Source organism: Protomyctophum bolini, assembly GCF_963924005.1.
Source record: "Protomyctophum bolini genome assembly, chromosome: 5".
Classification (NCBI taxonomy): domain Eukaryota; kingdom Metazoa; phylum Chordata; class Actinopteri; order Myctophiformes; family Myctophidae; genus Protomyctophum; species Protomyctophum bolini.
This window is the reverse complement of record NC_137866.1, coordinates 28,625,756-28,646,127: the sequence shown is the minus strand read 5'-3', so window position 1 is coordinate 28,646,127 and position 20,372 is coordinate 28,625,756. Positions and strand designations below refer to the sequence as shown.

The window sequence follows — 20,372 nt, the reverse complement described above, 5'->3', positions numbered from 1 at the left end:
TTTACTCAAATACTAATACTTTGACTTTAGTTGAGTATTTATGTTTGTACTTCTACACCACTACAATTCATTGAAAACTTTAGTTACAAGTTACTTTGTAGAATGTTTTGATTATTATTACAAAACATACCTATTATATAGATCAGCTATTCAAAAATAGCTGATCTACAAGCTTGTAGATCTGCTATTTTTTTTGAAAAAAGTCCATCCATCCATCCATTCATAATGAGCACTTTTACTTTAAGTATCTTATGTTGCTGATACCTTTGTGATTCTATTCAAAGTCACATTTTAAATACAGGCCCTTTCCTCCTGATATATTTCAATATTTCTACATTGTGGTACATTTCTACTTTTCCTTTTAAGTTAAAAAATAAATAAAAAGTCTACTGAACTCCACAGCAGTGGTTCCTAAAACTCCTGAGCTCGAGACCCAACAGAGAAATGCTATGTCTCCCTGGGAACCCAAACTAGAAAAATAGCAGATCTCTCATAAGGGCCTAAATTATCATCATAATGGTGATGATTCTTTTCATTTCAAAGCTTTTACAGATATCGGCTATTTTCATTACTTCTTCATGGAATTTCCTTGATGTCTTAATTTATTTGTGATTTTTTTAATTATTTTTTATCCCACGATTTTGCAACCCCATTTTTTTCACCCAGTGTCAATAATATCTAATCATTAGATAAATTAGATTCTAATGTAATCCCTATGTGCTGTTTGTGAAATTCTTTAAAATAACAAAATGCTTTTTTTTGGGGGGGTGGACATTTTTGGAAAATGTTTTGAAATAATTAGTACAAACAAAATATGTATTAAAGGACCGAAAAATTTGGTCTGCGAAACCCACAAATGGGGTTTTGGGAAACCGACTGTTTCGTCTCCATATCCATAGATCGTCCCATGAGAGAAACAGAACTTAGTTATTTTTTGTATTAAATCAAGGTGAAAGTGTCTCCTCTTGTCTCCGGAGGCGGTGGGGGTACGGCGGTATCCTGCTGGGTGGGTTTTGGCTGTTGTCCGGTGGGTACAACGGACCCATCCAGCACCCCATAGACCACAGGGTTCAGGATGTGCTCTGCAGGCTCAGCTGGCCCGGTGGTGGTGGTACCGCCAGCGGTTCCGTTCAGGGGTACGGGATGCTGCTGCAGGGTGAGCTCTGGCTCCAGCCCGGTGGTGGTGGTACTGTTCATGGGTACAACGGACCCATCCAGCACCCCATACACCACCTCAGGGTTCTTCTGGATGGGCTCTGGCTCATCTTGCCCGGAGGTCCCGTTATTGGTGCTGTTCAGGGGTACTACAGGGTTCTGGATGGTACCGTTTGGCGGTACTATGGACCCATCTAGCACCCCATAGACCTCGGGGTTCTGGATGGGTTCTGGCTCATCTTGCCCGGAGGTCCCGTTATTGGTGCTGTTCAGGGGTACTACAGGGTTCTGGATGGTACCGTTTGGCGGTAATATGGACCCATCTAGCACCCCATAGACCTCGGGGTTCTGGATGGGTTCTGGCTCGGTGGTACCGGTGGTTCTGTTCAGGGGTAGGACGGTGGTGTTCTGGGTGGGCTCGGGCTCTGGCCCGGTGGTCCCGTTGGTACAGGTGGGGGGTAGGACGGTGGTGTTCTGGGTGGGCTCCGGCTCTGGCCTCGTCGTGCTCGGTGCGGTACCGTTGTCGTTGTTGTTGTTGTTGTTGTTGTTGTTGGAGCCACAGCTCAGGAGGCCGATCCTCAGCTCGGAGAGCTGCTGGGCGTGGCTGCTGAGCGTCCCGTTGACCAGCGAGAGCAGCGAGTCCGCCTGGCCCTCCAGCTCCACGCGGATCCTCTCCAGGTGGGCCTCCATGCCCTTCAGGCCCTTGCACTGGTTCTCCACGCTGGACACGCGGCCCCCCACCTCCTCCACCTCCTGCAGGACCCCCAGGGCGGTGGTCCGGCAGCCCTGCACCTCCCCGGCCAGCCTCCGCTTCATGCCCGCGAGCTCGCCTGTTTTCAAAAAGACATCAGGGGCAACAGATTAGGTTTTTTCAAACGCTGGATAATATTCAAAATGAGGAGAAACAAAACGCATTCCTTTCAGGCGGTGTAACATTTTTATAGCGATATGAATAAGATATAGGCTTTAGGAAATTGGGTCTGTGTTACCAATGCTATTAATAACAATTTACAATTTACAATTTAGGCATTTAGCAGACGCTCTTAATCCAGAGCGACTTACATTAAGCAAGAACAAAAGCATGGGCATACATAAAAGCATTTATCATGAAACATGCGTAAGCTAAGAAAGTAACAGTGGAGTATCTATCTAATGAAACTATACATATGAACTATACATATATACTACTATGCTATACATATGTACTATGACTATATACAATGTAATTGTAGTGCTGTCTACATAACATGCTATAAGTCTGTATCAAATGCTATCTAAGTCTACAGAAATGCTATCTAAGGGGTAGGGTAAGTGCTATGGGCCATGATGGAGTCTGAAAAGGTGGGTTTTCAGACTACGGCGGAAGATTGGGAGTGATGCTGCAGTTCTGACTGCAATGGGAAGTGCATTCCACAGTTTTGGAGCCAGAAAGGCTCTGTTCCATTTAGTGTAGCACAGTGGGTCTCAAACGTTTCAAGGGCCCCCATAACTCTGAGGCCCCTTTTTCCACCGCTTGGTTCCCAATGGGAACCGGTTCAGTTCTTTTTGGTTCTTAGTCTATGAGCCAGAGCTCCAACATTGGAACATTAATTATGATTGGCAAAACCATACCTATATTATATTGTTTTCACCATGAAACTTCCCCAATTGAGTACTTACACGAAGACAATGGTTTATTCTATTACAAATTTTACATTTTTAAATAAGCAAATGAGGCTTTTATGTAGGAAAATATGCAAAATAATCGAAAATATTAAAAAGCTACTACTGTGGAAGGGTTATCATGTATTAATTTACTTGTATTGCTCCTATAAACAATTTAATATAGGTCTAGTTTTTCCCACCAATTTTGGAGCTCTGGCTCATGGACTAAGAACCAAAAAGAACTGAACCGTTACACACCCATACGAACCATCCTCAAAGAACCATGACACTCACTTATTCATTCACTCATTCATTCATTCATTCATTCATTCATTCACTCATTCACTCATTCACTCACTCATTCATTCACCCATTCACTCATTCATTCACTCATTCACTCATTCACTCATTCACTCATTCATTCATTCACTCATTCATTCATTCATTCACTCATTCACTCATTCACTCATTCACTCATTCACTCATTCATAGTTACACCCCTAGTATTCATCCTTGATGTTCGGTAAAAACCGTTTTTTTATCTCCATATTTATTTTTATTTTAGTAAATAAAAGTAATTCCTAAGAGTATCACTCAAAAGTAATGCAAATAGCCAAATCTACAACACAAAAAGCTAAATAAAAATGACGTTGGTGACTGTATGTATATGTATGCAGGTATGTTTACTTTTCATGCGGGTCAACCTGCGGTCCCCGGCCCCCAGCATGGACGCCTGGCGCCCCACCAGCTGGACCACGCCTCTCATCTGGTGGGCCAGACGGCCCTCTCTCTCCGTCCACGTGTTGTTCACGTGATCCATATGTTGAGCCACTGTCCCCACCGAGCCCACCAGCCCCGTCAGGCTGTCGTTGACGCTCTGGATGTCACACCTGTAGGAGGGCAGAGGTTGGAAGTAGCTAAGTACATTTACTCTGAACCTGAGTAAGTAGCTAAGTACATTTACTATGAACCTGAGAAAGTAGTTTAGTACATTTTCTATGAACCTTTGTGGGGCAGAGGTAGGAAGTAGCTAAGTACATTTACTAGATTACAGACAGTAATTGAGTAGAGTTATCACTACATCTCAGAGGGGAGGGATTTGAAAGACTTTTCTAGTTACTACTAGTTACTTTGTATTTTATATTATTACAAAACACACATTAAAATTAACCAATCATGCCCTATTCTAACCCTTGTCTATTCGAAATGAGCTTATGTCTACACTGTAGAGTAAAACTTAGAAGAGGAATACTTCTTCCTCGAACTGACCTGAGGATGGTGAGCTCTCCCTGGACCGAGGGGCCTCCCTCCTCCCCCTCCGGCAGGCCCCTGAGGGCCCGTTGGTTCAGGAGAGCCTGCAGCGTGGCGTTGAGGCTGTTGAGACGCACGGCATGGGCGTCCAGCGCCATGCGGGCGTTCTCATCCACCTCGCCCGACACACCCGCATCCGCCTGGTGGATGGACACAACATTAAGGTCATTAGAGTTTACTACTTTTTATTTGGTTATAAGACTTTATCAGTTTATAAACGAGCTTTTTACATGGCTTGGTTGAATGCTTGATTCACTGAATTCAGCTGTGTGTTATTTCATTATAATAGACCGCTCTGCTCTATAACAGACCGCTGGCTAATCAAAGGCTCAGAGCACCTGCTGTGCAGCTTGATTTACTGCTGTATCCAACATGACAGCCATGTAAACAAACACACAATGTCATTTGCAGCTAAACATTTCTCTCAAAAATGTTTTTGACATTTGAAGCGAGAAATAGACGATGCAGTAACCGATAATTGATTCTATTTGATCAACTCAGTTCCTTGTTTTAAGACTGTGCTGATTAAAAATTGTAATCGTTTGACCGCCCTAGTTATCACATTAGTGTTGTTCACCTGTACATCAGAAGGATTCTATACTATTAGTTACATTACTATTTATGCACCTGTACATCAGAAAGATTCTATAGTATGTATTCACCTGTACATTAGAAGGATTCTATACTATTAGTTAGTACATGAGTATGTATTCACCTGTACATTAGAAGGATTCTATACTATTAGTTAGTACATGAGTATGTATTCACCTGTACATTAGAAGGATTCTATACTATTAGTTATTACATGAGTATTCACCTGTACATTAGAAGCAGAGTGCGCGAGGCAGCGCGTCTCCAGGTCGCTGAGGTGTTTCTGCACCCGCTCCACGTCCATCTCCAGTCTGCCCCGGAGGCTCTCCAGGTCGGTGGGCATCACGGCGTGGCCCTCCAGCGTGGTGGCGTTGGCGCTGCCCACCAGCTCCTCCACGGCCGTCAGCAGGCGGCCCTCCAGCGCCCGCAGCTTGCCGTCCAGGTGGGCCTCCAGGCCACCGGGGGCGCCGCTGCTGGCCTCCATCGTCGTCTCCGTCAGGTTGAGCATGGCCTCTACGTACTCCAGCCTGCCCGCCACCATGCCCTCCATGTGGTCCTGGATTTACAGTTCACAATTCAGATATTTAGCACAGTATAGTTCCACAAAGTAGGGTTCGGGACCCCCAGGGGTCCTTGAGGGAGATCCCAGCCAAATAGACCACTATGGGTATGTAACTCTGAGAGTGTACAAATGGAACCAGATGGACGTGCCTGTGCGTGTGGGTGTGTGTGTTGCTCTCTCTGGTGGAATAAGTGTGTAACTGTAGCATGGTCACTACTAACCTTGTGTCCACCCAGTTCTTTGGCCAGGTGCAGCTGGGACTGGTTGAGTCCAGACACAGACTGCTCCAGGAGGCTGACCCTCTCGTCCAGGCCGGACGTCCGTCCACAGCAGCTGTCCGCAGCCTCCACGCCGTGAATCTGAGCCTGCACGACACAATTATTATTATTATTATTATTACATCATTGCCCGATCGCAGTTATCTGAGATGATATCCGATCTACGATTATTTGCAAGGTCATATCTGCTGATACCGATTCCGATATTATACAGATTATGCTGCCTTTAAATTAGAAATACACATAACAAAAGCGAATAATTTTGAGACCGATCCGATACCGATATGTCTGATTTCGATATGCTACCGATTATATCGTGCATCACTAGAAAAAACACAATTAAATCGTTAACCGCAATTATTTGTGCGACAATTAATCGCCATCTAAAACGTGAAAACCGTCACAGCAGTGCCCCCTATACCTGCATGCTGGCCAGGTCTCTCCTCAGGTGGGAGGTGCTTCCGCTAAGCTCCTCCTCCATCTGCCTCCGCCCCTCGCCCCGCTCCCTCTGGCACTGGCGCCGCAGCTCGCCGGTCTTGTCCTCGCAGCGCTCCTCGGCGCTCTCCACACGCCTCTCCAACCCGGCCAGCATCTCTGCACGGGCCGCGCCCATCCTGGCGTCCACCAGCCTCTCCATGGCGCTCTGGGCGTCCTCGCCCAGCAGGGCGGAGGAGACCCCCGATCCCGACAGCTTGCTGAAAATGTTACAATTTTAGACGTTTAGAAATGGACACTGACTATGAAGCTAGCTGTGAAATCTATGAGAACGTTTAATCTGCAGCACATCTCTCTCTCTCTCTCTCTCTCTCTCTCTCTCTCATCTATAAGGGATTCTTGGGCTGAAAAACGCTGGAAATAAATTACTTCTTATGTCCCTGATTTAGGCATTTTTTTGCAGACTATACCAGCTCTCATCCAGACCGACTTACAAGTACGACATGGGGGGAATATATTTAACAAGATAATTAGTCACCTTACTATAGACAGTTTAGAAACGGATACCAGGTCAACACTGAACACTGCTGATGGTATGTTGTGTAGCTATTTATGACATGATGCCATAAATACCATTCTGTACATTTGAAACCGTAGGAGACCATGGGTAAACAATTAAACTATGGCATCTGTCTAATAACATTCATCTGTACATTTGTGGTAAAAAAAAGAACAACCAAATGTACAATTCAAAAACATGAGAACAACAAGAAACCATGGATTATTATGTCTGCAAAGTAGACATTATGGCCCTTATTTATCAACGCGGTGTACACCCAATTTTGGGTGTACCCAATTTTGGGTGTACACCGCGTTGATAAATAAGGGCCTATCTCTGTCAACAGTTGTATTACATCCAAATAAATAATAGCCTATATCAAAAGTAAAGGTGCGGCATATACAGTATACTCATTTTACAGAATGTCCTATTTTACTCTTTAAAAAAATAATGACTTTTACTTATACTTGATCTCTTGTCCACTAGTCCCTTCCTAACATTTTCAGTTTTTTTCCCAGTTTTCATTCGTTGACAAAATTGACAGTAGGCTATATAGTCATATAGATATAGTTTTAGTCATCATGGCTTCGTTTTTATTTTGTTTTATGTCGTTTTTGTCAGTGAAAAAAGGTAGTCGACGAACATCTTTAGTCGACGAAATCAACACGGTGTATCAGTCATCATCACCATGCTGGCTTGTGGTGGTGGACATTTTTGTCCGAATTCTATGTTTGCCAGGGACATACAACATGAGTACACAAACCCATGAAGAGCTAGCCATCCCTGCCCCTAAAGACCATTACAGGTCTGTAACTGTGACATATATAGAGCGTTGCAGTCCCGCCCCCTCGAGAGACCCAGAAAATAATTCCCTGTTCATTTTCCTCAAAGACGTTTACGCTGTGGACAAAGCCAACTCTTGTCGTGACAAATCATGACAATATAAACACAATGTTTTGGGCCAAACAAATAATTAGATAGAAGAAAAAAATCACACCCGTGTGAACTGAGTGGTGCAACTCCATTGTGTTTGTGTTTATTTATTGTGTTTGTTGTCATGATTTGTCACGACTTGAGTTCGCTTTGTACGACGCTTAAAAGGTATTTTTGAAGTAACAGGTCATGTCGCCCCAATTCCATCTTGCCACAGCTTTTTTCCGCCGACCTCACGCCGACAGCTCGGTGCGGCAGTTCTTGTATTCTTTATTTTGTTTTACTGAGAATAAGTTTAGAAATAAGTTTAGGGTTAGGCATAGTTTTACTGAGGTTGAGGTTAGGAATAAGGTTAGGTTTAACCGTTAAAGTATAATTTACTTAGATTACTTTAGGAATTGTGATCCGCCGGCTGTACGCCCGGGGCGAGTTGGTAAAGGGGCGAGCAGTCTCATATTCTTTTTTGAAATGTCTATGGGGAGAATGCATTGGGAATTATTTCCTGGGCCTGGTGTCGTCATGAAAGGGGGCGGGACTGCGACGCTCTATAAGGGTCCATTTGTACACTCTCAGAGTTATATGGGGGTTCTCCTTGGAAATAAAACGTCTGATAACCACCGTTCTAGTTGGACTCCTATAATAATGTGCCACACAGGGTCAAAGTAAACCAGTCTCATTCTAAACTAAACCTGGAGACGTACACATTATTATTGATTCTTTAGCCACAGACACATTTGTCTATGTATGGATATATGTGATGACACTTCCCGTTTGTTAATAATAATAATAATAATAGCGGTATTAAGTATTAACTGACCTCAATGCTCCGTCGTGGCCCATCACCGTGGCTCTCAGCTCCTGCAGCTCAGCAGCCTTGGTCAGCAGCTCTGACCGGAGACTGTCCAGTCTGCTGTTCAGCTCCCCGAGACCCGGTAACCCCCCGGCCAACATACCTGGAGAACAATCAGTACATCATTAAATACACACTACAGACCCACGGTAACCGCCCGGCGCCTGGCCAACAGACCTGGAGCAATCAGTACATCATTAAATAAATAGTAATACATACAGACCAGGTACTGTAGCCCCCCCATTTAAATGAACGCGCCCTTCCCTTCGTACTACTAAATAATACAAAATAATCATATTTGAACTAGAGGTCCCCTTCCTACCCTGACAAGCAATTGTAGGCAGTTGAGGCATTACATTTAGTTTCACTCGGGTTCCACGGCATGGAGTTGTGAGCGCTGTGACTCTTGTGAGCAAGACGCGCAACTCTGACCGGTTTTGTCGACTCGCTAATGGGGGACCATTTAAAACAAAGGTGGCTTGCTGTGGTTGGTGAGGTGTGATTTTGGACACGTTGGCTACAACAGCAATGTGCATGCACAGCTAGGGGTGAGGGGCTGACAATGTCACTCCCGAGGTGAGGCAGAAAATCTGTTGAAGTGAGGTTAATGCCAATGTAGGCTATGTTTAGTCTGGTGAAGTGAGGTTACTGCCAATGTAGGCTATGTTTAGTCTGGTGAAGTGAGGTTACTGCCAATGTAGGCTATGTTTAGTCTGGTGAAGTGAGGTTACTGCCAATGTAGTAGGCTATGTTTAGTCTGGTGAAGTGAGGTTACTGCCAATGTAGGCTATGTTTAGTCTGGTGAAGTGAGGTTACTGCCAATGTAGGCTATATGTTTAGTCTGGTGAAGTGAGGTTACTGCCAATGTAGGCTATATGTTTAGTCTGGTGAAGTGAGGTTACTGCCAATGTAGGCTATGTTTAGTCTGGTGAAATGAGGTTAATGCCAATGTAGGCTATGTTTAGTCTGGTGAAGTGAGGTTACTGCCAATGTAGGCTATGTTTTGTTGTTTTGTTGTTTTTTTGCCCCAGTATTTCAGAAGCTGACTGCATGGGCCTGTGCCAGAGTTGCCCCAATGGACGCTATAAGCTTCTGCATCCGCAGTGGTGGAAAAACGACTCAATTGTTTTGCTTAAGTAAAACTACCAATACTGCAATTTAGAACTACTTCGTTACAAGTACATCAAAATGTACTTAAAGTACTAAAAGTAAAAGTACTCATATTGCAGATGGCCCATTTCACAAGTAAAAAAAATATGTATACAACATATTTTGAAAATAGCAGATCTACAAGCTCACAATGCGTCGGCTATTTTCAAATGACCGAAATGTATAGGGTTGAAGTGGTTAATGTATGTTTTCTAATCAAAATTAAAATCTCCAAAGTTAACTAGTAACTAAAGTTTTCAAATAATTGTATTGGAGTAAAACGTCTTCAGTTCTTACCTGCGGGTCGTGCGTCCATGTCTCCCTCGGGGATCTCCCCCCCGGGGATGTCCCCGAATCCCACCGCTGCGTGCCCGCCGGACGAGGCCCGCAGGGCCGAGGCGGCCAGCAGGGGGCCCCCGGGCGCAGCGGAGAGCAGAGCGGACAGCATCCTGTTGGCGTCCTCCCGGAGCGAGGCCCTCAGGCCGTCCTCCAGGCCGTCCACTGTCCCGCGCAGGGTCTCCAGGCCCACGTTGAGACGCCTCACGTCCTCCTCCATGCGACCCAGGCGCTCATCCGTCTCACTGTCCACGGCCTGACCTCCTGGGGGACATTTATTAGTTATTATGAGACAGAAGTGATGGACAATGACTCACTAAACAAAACTGTCATCACTTAAAACTGGAGTATGAATAGGCCTTTACCAGTAGGAGTCCGGAATTCAAAATGTACTTGAGTAAAAGAAGTACGAAGGAATTGTACTTTAATGTCCAATTTCACATGTTTTTGAATGTATAAAAAAAGATCTGAACTGCTAGGAGAGTAGCGACGCGCTTTGATCTCGCCGCAAAGATGGTGCCCGGTGCCTATGGGCTATAGTTCTAAACATTGCTCCTATGGCTGGAACTATCCCATTGAGATAGAATGAGCACTTCCGCATTCCATTGTTACAATGGGATTCAACGCTAGTGTCGCCACTCTCTTACTATTACTCTTGAAACAAATGAAACATTTGAAAACCACTATATATATACTAGTTGAACTCCCAATACATACACTCCCAATACATACACAGTGTCATAGTAATGTCGTACATATTCTGAAGAAAACCTGGAGACTGACATTCAGTAATTTGGGTCTTATGATAAAAAATAAGAACATTATAATGGTGTGTCAAACAGAAAATCTAAAATTTGTCATGGACAAGTCTTGCCATGGACATATTTTGTCCATGTACAGACATATTGATGATGATGACCCCTCATCCTGCATTTTACTCGAGTGAAAGTGCAAATATAAGTTACGACACCAACGTAAAAGTAGCCTATACTCATCGTGAACGACCCCTTTCACGTTCTTATAAAAAAAAAAGATTTTCAAAGATATTTTTTTATTGTCACTTGAACTTGTCACCATACACACTAGGCATATACACAGGCTAAAGTTTGACAACCATTTTATCTACAGGTAGTATTATTATAGGCCTATAGTATACCTTCAATGTCTTCACCACCACCAACAGGGGGTGCTGTTTCCCCTGGAACGTGCTCCTCGTGCTCCCCGCCTGCACCGCCAACACCACCACCACCATGATGCTCGTGAGTGTGCTCGTGCACTTGCTGGTGCTCGTGTGTGTGCTCGTGCACTTGCTCGTGTTGTGGGTCCTGGTGATCGGGCTCCGTGGGGTACTCAAACTCCGGCTCGGAAGGGTACTCTTCAAACTGGCTGTCCGGGTCCGGGGAGGAGTGTGAGGGTATGTGAGGCCCAAAGTGACGACCTGCGGCCGGGTAAGAGCCGCCGCCGTGCATCATGGGAACGCCGTGAACACCGCCGTTCCCGTGGTTCCCGCTCCACGGCATGGACTTAACGTTGTGCTGAACGGGCCTGGGCGGGCCCTTGTTGTACACGGGAGGCGGGCCCTTGTTGTACACGGGACCCTTCATCATCGGTGGGCCCTTGTACATTGGGCCCTTGTGCATGGGAGGCCCCTTGAAGTGCTGCTGAGGGCCCTTGAAGTTCTGCTGAGGGCCCTTGAAGGGCGGCAGGGCCTTCATGCTGTGCTGGTAGTGGCCCTCCATGCAGCCGTAGCCATAGTGACCCGGGCAGCAGCGCCACTCCAACTCCGTCACAGTCTTGTGCGCCACCTTGAACATGGGCTTGTACATCAAACGATACCTGCGACATGGCGGAACAACAGAGGAATTATAATAACCACATGAACGTTCCATCAGTTAATACAATAGCATCCCTGTTCTGACTGCATGGGACGTCTGGGGGTCAAACGTCCTGAACTTGTAGAAGAGAAGAGGTTTTTGGCCCTATTTTCGTCATTTAAAAATTGTTCAACTTGCCGATCTACATCTACACGTTGTGAGCTTGTAGATCAGCTCTTTGAACTATTCAAAAACGTTTTTCAAAATCGTAAAGAATAAATAAAAAAGAGGCAAAGAAGTTTAGGGATAAGGGGTAAGGCAGTGACACAAACAGGGCCCTATAGTGTAGAGCAGACATGCAGGGGTTTCCAGAATTTTTTCAAAGGGGGTCATGTTTGACAATATAAAAACACCAATTAGTTGAGTCAGGGATATGACCACATATCCATAATGTAATGTACATTTGGACCAACTATAGTGACATACTAATGCATCACAGCATTTCTGCCTTTTTTTCAGCCTTTTCATCTATGCACTGCATCGCTTTTATAGGCCTATTGCAGTCCAGCAACGATATGTGTATTTTGTTAACATTTGAATAAATTGAAAATGCAAAGAACAAGCAGAGAGGCCCAAATCACACGAAGGAGTTGCAGTTTAGTCCTTAAAACGGATTTGTTGCAAGCAGTTGAAAGGAGTTGCGACTATTGCATTGGGTGTGGTTTTTGGAATCCTTGAAAATAGCCGGTATACTCATTTCAAAATAATGACACTTGAATTTCACATGACAAGGGGGTCGGTCCAGAGTGTTACTGTATGTGTGCTTAAAGACAAGTGGTCAAATAAAACTATAATCCATATATGGTGGATGGATGGAAAGGCCTGCAAGGAATGATGTTATGCTGATTTGAACTCACGTTAGAGCAGGACATTTCTTCCCCCAGGCACACTTGTTGTACTCAGCCTTCACTACGGGAGCTGCTCCGGCCTGGACGGTGTAGGACATTGTCTTCTCTACCACATACGCACAGTGGTTCCTAGAATGGAGGACAGGAGAGGACAAAAATGTTAGAAAACACTGTCTTCTCTACCACGTATGCACAGTGGTTCCTAGAATGGAGGACACAGACAGGAGAGGACAAATCTATGTTAGAAAACACTGTCTTCTCTACCATGCAGCCACAGTGGTTCCTACAGCAGAAGAGAGACAAAACTAAGTAAGAAAACACTTGCAGGTGTGCAACAGTATTTAATTCTAAAGAATAATAGCAAAAATAGCTGATCTACAAGCACACAACGTGTTGCATTGTGAACCCGGGTATATTTTAAGGAAAATATTTCATAAAAAATAAGTAGTAACATGGCAACTTGAGGTAAAACGTTGGAATTATTATATATAATAAAATAATAATAATGGAGCTGGGAACTTCTTCTTTCGTCCATCCATTCCTGGGACATGTGAAAAATGTTCCAGTGGGGGAAAAAAAGAAAAAAACTGTTAGCCCATTGTGGGAGTGTGGGATTTTTCTCTAAATGTAGGTGAAATTCACCCAAAAAAAAGAAGAAAAGAAACAGGGATGTGGGCAGGGAAAGAAACCTTCTATGATGTCACTGAGCATCATGAAGGTACTGAAAGACCCGCCCACCTCAGACATCAGCAACATTATGATGTCACTGAGCATCATGAAGGTACTGAAAGACCCGCCCACCTCAGACATCAACAACATTATGATGTCACTGAGCATCATGAAGGTACTGAAAGACCCACCCACCTCAGACATCAACAACATTATGATGTCACTGAGCATCATGAAGGTACTGAAAGACCCACCCACCTCAGACATCAGCAACATTATGATGTCACTGAGCATCAAGAAGGTACTGAAAGACCCACCCACCTCAGACATCAGCAACATTATAAAAATCACAACATAATTGTCAGGGTGATAATCACCCGGGTTTAGTGGATCAGATTATTCGATTTAATCAGGCCTAATCTCTTAGATTTTCAGGTTGATTCATTAATAACAAAATAATATACAGTAGGCCTATATATTTTTGTCAAGTAAAAAAAACAAAAAATATGCTGAATAAAGGGGTTATGAGAAGATAATCAATATACTTACTTGTGTCTGGCACTGGGAGCAGGCTGGTGGTGCTGGCTGGGTCCAGACTTGTAGAGGTTGTACTGGACGGGCCGGTAGAACTTGGCCTCGACCAGCGCCAGCGCCACCACCAGTGTCACCAGAAGCACGTGACTCGCAGCCTTCACAAAATGCATGATGCTGATAAATCCACCACCAGCTGATGAGAGCTTCCACTCACAACCTCCTGCAGTGAACACCGGCTTGAAAACAAACAGTACTGTGGGCCTGCATCAAAGGCCAAGTTTCTCCTTGAAACTGTCGTGAAATAGAAGGAAAAATATCCTACTGTAACTATTTGGAGCCAATATCCACAAAAAGCCCTGAGATGTCTAGGTCTATGCCCGGTGCATGATATCACAAAAATAACCTTCCACCAAACCTCCAAGCACACAAAAACAAACCAAAAAAAACTAAAATGACTCCTGGATTCCAACAGTGTCAGAGCAGAGAGCAGGACAGCCCAGGCAGTGTTCTGGTGTCCCCGGTGTGGTGTGGAGCAGAGCAGGGCAGGGTGCAGGGTGTGGTGAGTGTCTCAGTCGGAGGGTGACAAAAGTCCACTGTGAGTTTTTTGGGAGACGGCGGGTGGCACTAATAGAGTCCCCTTACTCATCTGCATATCCCCTCCCACTGCCACCACCTCCTCCTCTAAGTATAACACCGACCTGTGACACTGTCTGGGGAGGGGGGGGGGGACGTGGTGGGGGCAGGGGGTCTTTGATAGAAGTCCTCCAGTCATATACTTACAGCCACCTGCGCTTGATATTATATAATAGTCCAGCATGTTGTCCATCGTCATGCTGATGTGTTGCTTCTGTTCTCTGTGATTCTTTTTATTTCTTTCCACAGTTGTGCCAAAAATAGTCTAAAATGTAATTTTTTTGTTGTTTTTTCCAGTGCACTATAGGGCTATAATAATATATAGGCTACTCATTTGGACTTCCATGGGGATGGTAACTGTTACACCCTAACAATATCTCAAATTCATCTGATTCATCTTTTTAGCTATTTTAGTAAAATGACAACTGTTACTTATACACAATGCATTAGCCTACTGTACATAACATAGCTAAGGAAGCTATGTGTATATTACACATACTATTAATATAGGCTATTAATCTATTAATTCTGTTGAAACATTCAACTATGAGTGGAATGTTGCATATTGTTCATCATCACACACTATAGGAGCCACGATAGAGCTATGATTTATGAGAAGTAGAATGAATGAAGAGATGCCTTTTAGACCAATAAGGCTCGTATTGATGACATAATCTTCTCCTTTCTGATCAGTTGTCACAGCCGGCCGGCGATCCAGGGTGATTCTGAAACATCGCGCCAAGGCCTCCGACACAAAACACTTTAGCAAACAAAATTAAATAATACTGTTCCTGACATTTTTGTATGTGATGGGTCGAGCTTCCCTCAGCGAAAGGTGAAAGGTCTTGCCACATGCTGGAGTCTCACAGTGGCACAGATGATCTCCAAACCTCACAGCAAACTGACATAGGAGAAAGGAACAAACAAACACTAATGCTGATGTGTGTTGGAACCGTGCGAGCACACACACACACACACACACACACACACACACACACACACACACACACACACACACACACACACACACACACACACACACACACACACACACACACACACACACACACACACACACACACACACACACACACACACACACACACACACACGAAAGAAAGAAAGAAAGAGGCCATATTGCATCAAAAGTAATAAACAAACTATATAGGCTACTATAAAATCTGGTCAAACATTGGCCAAATTGTCAAATAATTAAAGAAAGGCGACATTTGTGAAGATGTAATGCCTTAACTCCTATCCATTTCAAGTGCTTATCAGGGTGTGGTGCTGGTCCAGTTCAAATAGGATTATTTTGGAGGTCCCCAGTTCAAATATGATTATTTTGGAGGTCCCCAGTTCAAATATGATTATTTTGGAGGTCCCAGTTCAAATATGATTATTTTGGTGGTCCCCATATAGTTTAAATAGAATTATTATTTTGGGGTTTCACGACCTGAAAAGGTTGAGAATAATGATAATGTATGGAAACAAATCGCGAACCTGTGAAGTATGTTACACAGCAAGACCATGCAGTGCCGAATCAACCCCACCGAGGGCCCTGGCGCTATACACCAAATCAAAAGACCCCATTGAAATTGGTGACCTATGAATACGTTTTTTCGACGGAAGCAACAGCTGTACCTGTTTGAAATAGTCTCGCACAGGGCCCTGCAAGCTGTGGGCCCTGGCGCTTAAGCTCCAGTACACAGTAAACTGAGCTTTTGTAAAATACCTATGTTTAGCCTGTATCAGAAGTGAGTTCAGTGGAGATCACCATGTTTAGCCTGTATCAGAAGTGAGTTCAGTGGAGATCACCATGTTTAGCCTGTATCAGAAGTGAGTTCAGTGGAGATCACCATGTTTAGCCTGTATCAGAAGTGAGTTCAGTGTAGACCACCATGTTTAGCCTGTATCAGAAGTGAGTTCAGTGGAGACCACGATGTTTAGCCTGTATCAGAAGTGAGTTCAGTGGAGACCACCATGTTTAGCCTGTATCAGAAGTGAGTTCAGTGGAGATCACCATGTTTAGCTTGTATCAGAAGTGAGTTCAGTGTAGATCACCATGTTTAGCTCTGTATCAGAAGTGAGTTCAGTGGAGATCACCATGTTTAGCTTGTATCAGAAGTGAGTTCAGTGGAGATCACCATGTTTAGCTTGTATCAGAAGTGAGTTCAGTGGGGACCACCATGTTTAGCCTGTATCAGAAGTGAGTTCAGTGTAGATCACCATGTTTAGCTCTGTATCAGAAGTGAGTTCAGTGTAGATCACCATGTTTAGCCTGTATCAGAAGTGAGTTCAGTGGGGACCACCATGTTTAGCCTGTATCAGAAGTGAGTTCAGTGGAGATCACCATGTTTAGCTCTGTTCAGAAGTGAGTTCAGTGGGGACCACCATGTTTAGTCTGCTGACTGCCAGCTCTGCCAGAAACAGGAGTTGCATTGTAACCATTATTTCACTGTTGGCTGTTGTTAAGCCTATTTCCTGTTTCCTGCTTGTGGCAGGACACGCCCCTGTGCTACCTGGAAAACTCCCTCCCTGTTCCCACCCCGACTCCCAACAACACTGTGGTGTGTGCATGCGTGCATGTGTATGTGTATGTGTGTATGTGTGTGTGTGTGTGTGTGTGTGTGTGTGTGTGTGTGTGTGTGTGTGTGTGTGTGTGCGTGCGTGCGTGCGTGTGTGTGTGTGTGTGTGTGTGTGAGACTGTGTGTGCAGGCGTGCTCGTGTGTCGGTGTGACAGACAGACAGACAGACAGACAGACTCATGAGAAATAGACATTCATTGTGAGAAAAATGTTTCTGTTCCTCAGAAGAGAAATGCTTCGTCAGGTGATAGCACCTGATGAAGCTCACGGCGAAACGCTTATAGATATAGATATATAGACATACATACACATACACATATATATCACAAACAATATTTTATATTACAGTCATAATAACAACCCATCTGCAGATCTACTCACACATGTAGCCAACTGTGAATTGGATGGATAAGAGTGTTTGTTTGTAGTTTGCTTTAAAGACTAGCAGACATGGAGATTATTTCAGTCTAGAATCAACAACATTCCAAAGAGTAGACCCTCTATATCCTATTGAGAACTGCCTAAGGGAAGTACGACAATAAGGTATGTGCAGGTCCTTGGATTGACGTGTGGCATATGAATGAATATTTGAATTAAAAGAAAATAAACAATTAAAACAATTTGGAAGATTTTGTAGGTACCATTAGGAGAGATAACAGGCAGTTAACAGGAGAGATAACAGACAAACGTTGATCAAAATAACAATTCTTCTACATTCTCTAATTGTGTAGACTTCTTGTAGACTTCTTAAGTATTGCAGATGTTTAACAATAATGTAACTCTTGAGAGTGGAACCCCCTCAAGGACAACTGGTGGTCCCCGGACTTGAAAACCACTGATTTAGAGGTTATGTTTAGGGGTTAGGGGTTAGGGTTATGAGGCTATACTATCTGCATACTGTCCATGGCATAAAGTTTAGTTTTAACATCATCTTCCTCTGCCCTGATTGAAGCGTCCAGCTCCGTATAAACAAGCCTGTATTGTTCATTTTTACAGCCATGGGCCAGTGAACCAAGCCCTGCTCTTTCACTGCACGCCTCCATAAAAGACAAGTTCACCTTTATTCTCCCATGTATGGCATGGCAACCCCACCCAGAGTGTTCCTTCAATGACATCATCACACACACGCACGCACGCACGCACGCACGCACGCACGCACGCACGCACGCACGCACGCACGCACATGATCACACTCCCAGCTGTTACAGGCTCCATTCACCTGCTAAACGTAGGCCTACTACTAGCCTATATACGCCCACTGGGGGAAAGACGTATACTCCCTTGATTCACTTGAGTAAAAGTATTAATGCTATATATATATATGTTCGTTGGTGTTGCTCTGTCTTCATCCTACAAGAGTGTCGCACAAAAATATAGTGAACTTTTGCGATTGCAAGGTGTTGTGACCTTGTAGATCGGCTATTTTCACATAATAGCCAAAGTAAATCTAATACAATGAACTAGTATAGCTCTGTCAAATGATTGTACTGGAGGAAAACGTACTATAATATGCCTCAATTTATTACTCAAGTCAAGTAAATGTAACTCAAAATTTGTTGTAAACTAAGTAATAGTAGTAAGTATACTATTTTCCAGTGCTGCTTACAGAGCTTTCAACACACACACACACACACACACACACACACACACACACACACACACCCCCCCCCCCTCCCCGCTGCTTACATCAGAGCTGAGGCGTTCGTGTAGCTTTCAACAACCCAGTACTGCATGGAAAAAACACACGGAAAGAACTGAGAAGCATAGTATACGTGTATGTGTGTGTACGTGCACGCCTGTGTGCGCGTGCAGAAGTGCATTTCTATAGTCCGTTCTCGCCTGCATATCGATGTTAGACCCAGCTCAACAACTCACTGCTGTGTCAGAAAAGGCAGCCGATCTACAAGCTTTTGATTGATTGAAATATTTATCAACAGTTTGCAGAATTACAGTACATTTCAAGCACAAACGCAATACAAACACTGTTAACTGTGTGTTGTGAGCTTGTAGATCTGCTATTTGCAGCATCTGCTATTTTCAACATTTTAGTCTAGTTTTTATTTGTTGTTTGTTCCATTTAGTTTTCATCAGTGGAAAAGGGTAGTTTTAGTCGACAAAATCAACACTGGACCCTATAGAGCGGATACGAAACGATGCGCACTTGTCTGTACACTGTACTGAAGTATCGGATGCGGAAGGGGGCGGGCCTTAAACCATCCAGACAGAGCGAACACTTTTGGGGACAAAAGATGAAATAATGGTGGACGAGAACAAAAAAGTAAAGTAAAGTAATAAGTAGGCTATACATGTACTAGATACAGGGAGTAATATGTAGCCTAGTAACAACCTTTGTTTTTGTTTTTAGTAATAGGTATAGGTAATATAATATATTACTTTTCCAACACTGACTGATATGTATATTGTATATATTGGGGGGGGGGGGGGGCTGTTTGTTTGCATGCTCCTGTACTCGGCTGACCTTCCGTTTCGTTTGTCTGTGTTTGTTCTTGCCACCACATGGCCACATTCTGAGGCTGCTTGTAAATCCTTTTAAAGTAGCTGTTGTGTTTTCACCCTCCTTATGCAGTCACAGTGTCGTCAGGATGGATGGGCGACAGGCGTGAGAGGAGGCCTATAGCTGCTCAAATACTATACCACTGTTTGCTTCCACAGGACAACTATGAGGGCTGCCAACAATCCCTTCAAATACACAAGACAACTAGGAGGGCTCTCAGGGCTGCCATGCACCATCCTATAAATGCGCCACTACTTTGTCTGTGTGCGTGTGTGTTTGTGTGTACGGTTGTAATCCACGTAACCCATCGACTTCACATTGGACACACGCGTTCCACACCCCCGCAGGGAGTGCAGTGCCTGGTATCGAGTCTGTCAGACCCACGGGTCTCCAGAACCACCACAAAAGGCTCTGGTCAGGCTCTGTCAGTGGGCCTAATGAGCCAAAGTCCTCTCACCTGTGCAATGTCCAGCCTCTGCCTCAACCAATTGATTGCCATGGCAACACCACACCTGCAAATTGATTACTTAACCATACCACTTTTCACAGTCAGTTTGCACTCTTCAGACACAGGTAGACTGGCAGATACAGAGATATCCATGTGGGACACAGACAGATAGTTAAAAAGGGTGCTATAACAAGTTGCGTATTATAGGTTCCCAAGATGCATCGCTCTCAACCTCAAGTAGGCCGGTGGCCGACAGGCAAGTACAGGTCTAGTCCCTTCAAATACACAAGACGTGTGTCTCTTATTGAACTGATAAAGAGACACATCTTGTAACTTGGTTTTGGGACCAAACATCAAACATTTGGTGCCGTCCCGGGCACTTCCACACTATCCAGGAATGCAGAACACTTACTGTATATAAGGTTCCGCTAAAAAAAGAAGATTTTCTTTTTAGAAAAAACAG

General features: G+C 44.2%; 1 protein-coding gene across 1 annotated transcript; it reads right to left on the bottom strand.

Moving 5' to 3' along the window:
- Nucleotides 1-265: 265 nt before the first annotated feature.
- LOC308315038 (EMILIN-3-like) lies at nucleotides 266-13,898 on the bottom strand (the record flags this gene model as incomplete). Its single annotated transcript, XM_080762862.1, has 11 exons — nucleotides 266-1,985; nucleotides 3,487-3,689; nucleotides 4,069-4,250; nucleotides 4,928-5,257; nucleotides 5,485-5,628; nucleotides 5,963-6,236; nucleotides 8,286-8,421; nucleotides 9,765-10,067; nucleotides 10,960-11,639; nucleotides 12,535-12,654; nucleotides 13,744-13,898. The coding sequence occupies 11 exons, from the start codon at nucleotides 13,896-13,898 to the stop codon at nucleotides 940-942; spliced, it is 3,573 nt and encodes a 1,190-aa protein (XP_080618988.1). The 3' UTR covers nucleotides 266-939.
- Between the last annotated feature and the right edge of the window lie 6,474 nt (nucleotides 13,899-20,372).